This window comes from Mya arenaria, chromosome 13 (assembly GCF_026914265.1).
Source record: "Mya arenaria isolate MELC-2E11 chromosome 13, ASM2691426v1".
NCBI classification, from domain to species: Eukaryota; Metazoa; Mollusca; class Bivalvia; order Myida; family Myidae; genus Mya; species Mya arenaria.
Window position 1 is genome coordinate 56,000,701 of NC_069134.1, and position 9,268 is coordinate 56,009,968.

Here is a 9,268-nt window from a genome sequence, read left to right on the forward strand (position 1 = left end):
TTTAAGAAAGTTGACTGATGATAAACATTTTACAAGCTATTTGCAATCGTTTGACATTATTGGTCTCTTGGAAACGTGGAGTGATTTTAGTAATGAATTTGAGAATTTGCTTGATAATTTTACATGTTTTGATTGTGTTAGATCAAAATCCTTAAATGCCTTGCGTAATAGTGGTGGAATAGCTGTTTACATTAAGAATAATTTGTTGAAAAATGATTTTATTACTAGAATATGCCATGAATATACAGATTGCGTAGTATTCTATATCAACAGTACTAAATTTCGTTCTATGCTCGATATAATATTATATGTTGCTTATGTCTCACCCGAGGGCTCGAACATTTATAGCAATAGAGATGAGAAAAATGGAATTAAATCTATTGATAATAATATTTCAATTTTACGAAATAAGTATCCCGGTTCATATTTTTATCTAGCTGGGGACTTTAATGCCCGCACGAAAGAAATGTTAGATTACATTCCAGATGATAATCTGCAAAACATTTTTAATACTGATGTTGAATATAATTCAGAAAATTTTGAGTTAACACGCAATAACAAAGATAAAATAGGATATAATAACTTTGGGAAATCTCTTATTGAGCTATGTTGTACTCATAACATACATATTTTAAATGGACGTATTTATGACGACATTGTTGGCAATTTTACATGTATAACATATAATGGTGCAAGTGTTGTTGATTATCATATTATGTCTACTGAGCTTTTTTCTCATATAAGTTCTTTCAGTGTCACAATGCGCGATGAGTCGGATCATTTACCAGTTTGTTCTAAATTGTCATTCTTCCTAGATAGAATACTGATGAAAACTTAGCGGGACCACCAAACGGCGATGGTTTTGTACGTGTAGAAAAGTTTAAATGGAAACTCGCATGTAAAGATGAATTTTTAACGTTATTTGCAAATAAATGTAATACGCTCGTCGCTCAAATCGCACTTGAAATTAATATAAATATGAATGACGCGGTTGAGAAAATACTTGGACTTTATCGGGATTCTGCTTATATGATGCGCTTAAATAACCGTGATCCAACAAATCGCGATGTAATTTCAAATAATCAACCCTGGTGGGATAGAGACTGTGCTTTAGCTAAACAATTAAAGTACGCTGCATTACGAAGATTTAGATGGACAAGTGGGTTGTTAGATTTTCAAAACTATATTTCACTGCGTAGACATTTCAAAATTACGAGTTTCACTAAAAGGCAATTGTAACAGCAAGCTAAAAGGAATGAGCTAGTGTTATCTAGTTGTAATCCAAATTCCTTTTGGAAATTGTTAAAAATGTCCCAACGTAATAGAAAACAAGAGATTCTGCGCGTAGACCCTGTTACATGGCGGAACTATTTTCGAGGATTATTGTTTAATGAAGATCAACCAAACCTGAACGATATAGCTTTTGACACGAATATCTTTAATGAAAAATATGATTCCATTTTAAATTGTGATATAACTGACGGGGAGGTTATTGCAAGCATTATAAAATTGAAAAAGGGGAAATCTCAGGGACCTGATGGATTTGGGGCTGAATTTTACCAAAGTACAAAACAAACCATAACTCCAGTGTTGCGTCAATTATTTAATAGGGTTTTAAATACGGGTGTATTTCCGGATATTTGGAGAGATAGTATTATTGTCCCAGTGAACAAGTCGGGCTCTAAAGAAGACCCATCAAATTACAGGGGTATTTCTCTTATAAACGTTATGTATAAAATATTTTCAAATATAATACATGACAGATTATGTACATGGTCGGAACAGTTTAACAAAATTGATGAGGCACAAGCTGGATTTCGGACTGGTTATTCGACAACAGATAATATATTTACTTTGCAAAGTATGGTTCAGAAATATACCAGTAAGCCCGGGGGGAGATTCTATGTATTATACGTCGATTTTAAAAAGGCGTTTGATGGATTGATACACCGTAACTTGTTCACCAGTTTGCATAAAATAGGAGTTCAGGGAAAGCTCTTCCGTATATTAACGTGTATGTATTCAAATCTACGCGGTTGTGTACGAGTTGGCGGCGGCACAGTTACGCAACCCTTTATTTGTAACGTTGGCACGCGACAAGGGGACGTAACCAGTACAATAATTTTTAATCTGTATATAAATGAGTTATCTTCCTTCCTACGATCAACGGGACATACTGGTATCTTTATTACTGAGCAAATCGCGGATACGATATGCAAACTTTTTGCAGATGACGTTGCGAACTGCGCTGACACTGCCATTGAATTACAATTACAACTAAATTCAATTTCGGAATTCTGCGAAAATACTGGTATGACTTTTAATCAGAGGAAAACAGAAATAATCGTGTTTAGAAATGGCGGGCCTCTGCGGTCATACGAGCATTGGTATTTTTATGGCACCCCGGTAAATGTTACATCGGTATACAAGTACATGGGACTCATATTCACGCCTAAATTATCCTGGACAAAGGCAAAATCAAAATTAGCTGCGCAAGCCCGGAAGTCAATTTATGCTATAAAGGCCTACCAGATGGCTTTTGGAAACTTTTCTCACACTGAATACTTTAAAATATTTGATTCAATGGTTAAGCCTATACTTATTTACGGTGCTGAAATATATGGTACAGAAATATCTGATATTCTTGAACAGGTACAAATTCAATATTGTAAGGAATTCCTTGGGGTAAATAATTATGTTAACGATTGTGTTGCATTGGGGGAATGCGGGAGGTTTCCTCTGTGTATTGATCATCATGTAAAATGTATTAAGTACTGGTGTAAAGTGCTATACATGTCCAATGAACGTTATCCAAGAAACTGCTATATAATGCTTAAACGACATGATGATATTGGAAGAAAAAATTGGGTTACATCTGTAAAGAATCTATTATTCAAATATGGTTTTGGTTTTGTTTGGCTAAGTCAGGAAGTTGGAAATGTTGGCGATTTTTTAATATCATTTAAGCAAAGGTTAGTTGATTGTAAAAGACAAAACTGGTTCGAAAATGTGGGAGATTCAACACGATGTGACACATATAAGCATTTTAAAACTTTGTTAAATCCAGAAAAATATTTATGTATTAATCTACCATTTTATGTGAGAAAATCGTTAGCGAGATTCCGATGTTCTAGCCATAAATTGTTTATTGAGACTGGTCGACATTTGGGTATCGAAAGGGAAAATAGACTGTGTAGATATTGCTTAATTAATTTTGATATCAGATGAATTTCATGTATTCTTTCAATGTAACAAATTCAGACAAGAAAGGCAATTTTATATCTATAAATGGTACACGGGTAGGCAAGACTTCCAAAACTTCATAAATCTTATGCAAAGTCGAAACGATGACCGAATAAAAAATATAGCATTCTTTGTAAATGTAATAATGAAACAAAAAGATAAGGAAAAATTAATGTCATTAAGGAATCACAACTCTAAAGATCTTATGCTTTGTATTGTATATGTTGTATTATGGGCCGGAGGTCTTTCTTTACAAATAAAATTTGAATTTGAATTTGAATTTGAACCCTACACTTGTCTGAACACTTATCAATAATTAGAAGAATAAAGTTAAAAAAATATCATTGACTGAAGAACGCTCGTTCAAGTACTCAACGACTGGATACAAACATACCATGTAACCGAAGCAATGAAGATGGGCCAACAGTACTAGTTCTTAAAGGGTATTATTAAGCCATTCACAGTTAACTATGCCGGAGACATCAAGTCAAATACGAACATCTGGCGTTTTAATCGTCTTTATGCTTACATTAATGTTAATAAGTGTTGTGTTCTTCTTGGTTTAAAACATGTTTGTGACGTCATCCATTGTTCTTTTTGTACATAATAAAGGTTTTTGGACTGCGTTCTGTTTATTTCTACTAACTGTCCAATATTTTAAGAATGGACCGTAATTGTTCAAATAACGGACATTCATTGTTCTAATAATGGACAGTCAGTATAATTAGTAGTATGGTAGAATCAAGACGTGTGTTGACAAACTTGTTTGTCAAGTATTGTGTAAAGCTAGGCACTTTTTTGAAGAAAACACTCTAAAACCCTTCTTTTTTTAAGGGTTTATGAATATTTATAAACAGATGATTTTAATAAAATTCCGATTTTTAGAATCTAACAACTCAATGCCCAATGAAGATGTGATTGAAGTTTGCGCAGTCGTTATGACAAAGGAAAATGTTTATTAGCTGACGAACCTTAAAAAAATAGAAAATAAAATATCCTATACTTTACAATAAAGTTTCCGTATTAAGATATATAACTGATATATGTAATTTCCAGCCGCTTGGTAAACCGGATTTCATTCATTGTGATAGATATGTCTCAGAAATTGAGGCGGAAAATTACCAGCTAGATGATGCGTTGCCAAGATTTTCTACTGACAATGGAAGTAACACACATGGTAATAGATTATTAGATATGTGCAAGGCTACTTCCTTTAGACTTAAGTGGAAAATGCAACATAAAAACACAGTTTGCACTTGTTATATATCCGTAGAAGTTGATTTTTAAGTACTAGTAAGATGACATGAACTAAAATCTTTGCTACGCTTACTCCGCCCATTCTTAATCATAATATTTTAATTCTGGTCATCTCACTAACTTAGAATTCAACCTTATTGGCTGACAGCTTGTCAACGCAAAGTCTGACGGAGGATTGTGTATCGGATGAGTGGCAGTGGACGTATCTTTAAACACACGCGAAAGTTGAAAATCTTAATGATTAAGCCTAGTACTTAATGATTGCCTGTCTTTAATTGTATTTGCTTTAAATAGAGGGTTGTAGTCTATAAATCAATATTTTAAAAAATACCCCCCCCCCCAAAAAAAAAAAAAAAATACAATTTATATGTACATGTAAATAAGCGCAAAATTATTTTGATTAGCTACGAGATAATTATATTTTCAAATGGTTCGACAGTGTCCAATAAGTTCACAATAGCGCCATTAAATTCATGGTTTAGACCCCGTTGTCTACCTTTTTTTAAGTAAGTGAACCGCCTCAAACTGTCAATTATGTCGGCGAAAAACCAGCTTCGGACTCTTCTTTTACTGATATAATGGACAGTTTTCGGCCTTTCATCCTTACTTAAACTGAATGTAATGGTGTCTATTACAACACATAAACATTGCCTTGTCTGTCTATTGTACAACTTCCATTGGTCTAATTTATTCGTCAATATAAGATATGATGACTCTCACCAACAGGATTTCAGTTCTAAATTAAAGAATTAAACTTTAAATTCAAAAAAATGAATTATTCATCACGAATCTTTCTTACTCAAACATTACGGCTCTAAACATTATACCAACCTATCGATGGAAGCAAAAGTTTTTGAAGAAATTATATTTGCCTACAAGAGATAAAGTAGCAATAATACAAGGGAAGTTTCATCAATCGGGCTAAATCATTTCCTGAGTTTGCCATATGAGTTCCAAAACATTTAACGGATCTTGGAATATGTTTTGAATACACATGATATATCTTACCAGTTCGTTGAACAAGCTCTTTAAAGATCGACCAAGTTTCAGATTTCATTCTATTTTATTTTATTGTATCTAATATATGTCTTTTTATATATGCCATTCTTAATCACTACAAAAAAATCTAAACTTTATTCCTTTATAACTCTGGTTAATACAGTGTTACATGTACGTATTTTTTTAAATGCTTTACTTCATTGAAGGTGTTCATCTCAATGGTTCATCGAAAGAGTCATTAAAATAAAAGTTGTTTTCCCTGATAAAATCTTCAGCATGTTATTTTCATGAATATAATGGCAAACTGATCTGATCTGGAGTCTTTGGGTTATTTTTCTAAAGTAAATATTTTTTTTTAAAAAGTATCATCAGTGCTGGAGCATTTTTTAAATATTGGATTAAATAAAATCAAGGTATGATTACATTTCAACCTTTTGTTGGGATAAGTCTGAAAGGGTTGTTGAATTGAATAATTCCTCAGTGTTTTCTATATTGCATGATGTTTAAAATCCAGTGGACATTGAACAATACCATGATCAGTGAAGATAACCCTTAGACATTATTCTTAAATCGCCGTTTTATAACTTTCACATTTTTAATTTGAATTTACTTATGTAAATCTGTTAGTAAATACAATAAGTTGCTGTATAAAGATTGTTGCGGGTTTTCTATCTCTGTTGCGTTTGGTGGTCGTAACAATGTAACATTGACCTCAACGCAATGCTATTTGAAAAAAAAATATGATGGGGTCTGACACCATCTCCCGTGCGAAATTTTGCATATCTTATATTTTATATTTTTGATGTATTTCAGAAGTTAATACATGTACACTCTTTCAATGCGCACATTGAAGGTCAGAAGTTTGGACAACTGGGCGTGTCCCTGTAGCTGTCATTGTAGTATAAATACTGACAGCAGTGTTGTGGCTGTCGTGTGGAGGCAATACAATGTTGAAACTTGAAACTTGAAACTTGAAACATGTTTATTTGATTAAACGCCTAATTTTATAAATATACTCAATGGCGTTGTACACAGTAATGTAAACAAACATTCATGCAATTTCATAAAACACACACGAAACATACTAAAGACAGGTCAATAAGACATTACACAAATGAAATTGCAATTGTGTTAAAATAAAAAGAATTAGTTAAATTAATACTTATTCATTAATGTTGCCCCTTCCTCACATTTATGTTATTGCAATTACCAGTCGTAGAGAGTACGAAAGTCTTTAATCTAATACTAGGACGTTTTGGACCTTGCCTTGTTCCTCTTTGAGTTTCCAACTACTGGCCGTTACCCTATAGTTTGTACTGTTTTACTGTTTGCGAAAGCAGCTGCGCTCCAAATACCAAAGTGTCAATAATCTGAGTATTTCGTTTCGACACTGAATACCGGGTATTGGATGAATAGGACTTGATTCCAGCGTACCAAAAGTGAAGGGCGGGAGGGGATTACACCCGTGTTTGAAAAACAGGTGAAAACAAATCAAGTTTAAACCAAAAATTAACATGCATGTCGATATTTTATCCGGAAATTCGGAAATTCGAATTTGTAAGTTAGGTTTTTTTTAAACCATAAGAAACGCTCAAATATTACATGTGAACTCCAACGTATATTTCAAACGTTGTTCTACACCAAAATGCATAACGCAGCTCTTAAAACTTATCAGTGTTGCAAAATATACATTGATAATGCTTACCTGAAGTATACCAAACTGGATCTTCCGAACGCACAGTCGCAGATAACAGCAACAAAGATAAAATGAATTCCACGGCTATTGCCATTTTTATTCAATTCAAACTATTAGAATCATTCCTCGGTTCCAACAACAAAACTGACGAGATAAACAAGTTTTAAATCAGTTTTCCATTTGAAAACTTCCTAGTTAATGAGCGGCATGATTTGAAGTGTGTAGAAACTTAAAACAACAGTAAGTGTAATAAAAGTGTTTAAGATAACAACATTCATAGATGCTTTCCAGCTGTTTATATAAATTTATCAGCGAATTTAAAATGATTTTTACTTTTCAAAAAGAGAACTAGCAATATTACATTATTTTGAAATTGTTGCCGGCACACTTAAACGACACCGTTGCGTAACGTTCGCATACATACGGTTTTTCTGGAAAAAACATCCTTGAATCTAACATCGTTTTCTTTCCTTTGTTGGCATAATGAACAGAAATATTTGGTGATCAACGTATCAAAATGGGTATATTGTATTGTTTGTTTTAAAAAGGGCTTTTTGACATCGAATTCAGATGCTACTCGGACGTTTTTAATTTTAGAATAAAACCGTTGTTTTATTTACCTTAACATGCTTATAATTTTACTTATCATTTATCTTGCCAATTTATGGATCCTATTTTAAAATATATAGATTGTTGTTTTAACATTGATCGCATGAGCTTTGTTGGAAATGGTTAGAGATGGTAAGAGCTATTCCTTGTTCTTGAATGCGCGCCACAAGTGTACTTTTTACACTGGTGCAATGGACCCTGTAAAAAGTCTCTTCAAACGTGACCAAGCATACTACTTTTGTTTATCAGTTTATTAGAAGTTCTAAGGTGGCTGCAAATCCGTATTTTTAAATCGACACTAAAACATGATCAATAATAAAAAAAATTGGCGATGCATTAAGTGAATTTGTTTCTGTATACTTCGAGAAATTGATTGTAAGTTGAAACTTTTAAATATACTGCAAGGTTGGTTCTTAAAGTCAATATGATTTACGCATGGCAATTTTAACATTTCGTAAGCACGCCTTCCTCTGGAAGTCAAAGATCAAAGTATAGCCGCAAAAGGATAATACCATGGCAATTTCTTCCAAAAACTCACGTTGTTTTTTTGCGAACATTCCAAGAAGAAAACATCGTCCTTAGTTTGTAATGTGACTTTTTTAAAGTTTTACACTGTATGTTAACACCCGAGACGTTTTTAAGTATACTCTTTACCTCAATTTATATAGTTGTTTTTTCGATTCAAATAATTTCAAATCATTATTTTTTTCTGTGATGTAGAACTCTTTTATTGTTCCTGTCGTTGTGCAAAACTTAAGCATTGGCCTTGACTTAAATCGTTAGGTCTGCCTTTAATACTAATCAAGTAGTAAAGGTAGTAGTAGTAGTAGTAGTAGTAGTAGTAGTAGTAGTAGTAGTAGTAGTAGTAGTAGTAGTAGTAGTAGCAGTAGCAGTAGCAGTAGCAGAAGTAGTAGTAGAAGTAGTAGTAGTAGTAGTAGTAGTAGTAGTAGTAGTAAGTAGTAAGTAGTAGTAGTAGTAGTAAGTAGTAGTAGTAGTAGTAGTAGTAAGTAGTAGTAGTAGTAGTAGTAGTAGAAGTAGTAGTAGAAGTAGTAGTAGTAGAAGTAGAAGTAGTAGTAGTAGTAGTAGTAGTAGTAGTAGTAGTAGTAGTAGTAGTAAGTAGTAAGTAGTAGTAGTAGTAGTAGTAGTAGTAGTAGTAGTAGTAGTAGTAGTAAGTAGTAAGTAGTAGTAGTAGTAGTAGTAGTAGTAGTAGTAGTAGGAGTAATAGGGGTAGCAGTCTCATTAGATGACGATGGTGCTGATGATGATGAGGCTAGTGTTGCTGCTGCTGATGATGATGATGTTGCTGCTGCTGCTGCTAATCCTGCTATTGCTGCTGCTGCTGCTGCTGCTGCTGCTGATGATGATGATGATGATGATGACGACGATGTTGATGATGATGATAATGATGATGCCGGTGTGTGAGACACCAGTTACAGAGCTGTGCACAAAACACCAGATACACCA

At 33.4% G+C, this 9,268-nt stretch overlaps 1 protein-coding gene across 2 annotated transcripts in view; it reads right to left on the reverse strand.

Moving 5' to 3' along the window:
* Positions 1 to 7,385, reverse strand: part of LOC128213755 (receptor-type tyrosine-protein phosphatase mu-like) — a 26,343-nt gene extending 18,958 nt beyond the window's left edge. For both annotated transcript variants that reach the window (XM_052919798.1, XM_052919797.1), the window contains exon 1: positions 7,205 to 7,385. In XM_052919798.1, the coding sequence (XP_052775758.1) occupies positions 7,205 to 7,289 (85 nt within the window). In that variant the 5' untranslated portion in view covers positions 7,290 to 7,385. The remainder of the gene's footprint in view (positions 1 to 7,204) is intronic.
* Between the last annotated feature and the right edge of the window lie 1,883 nt (positions 7,386 to 9,268).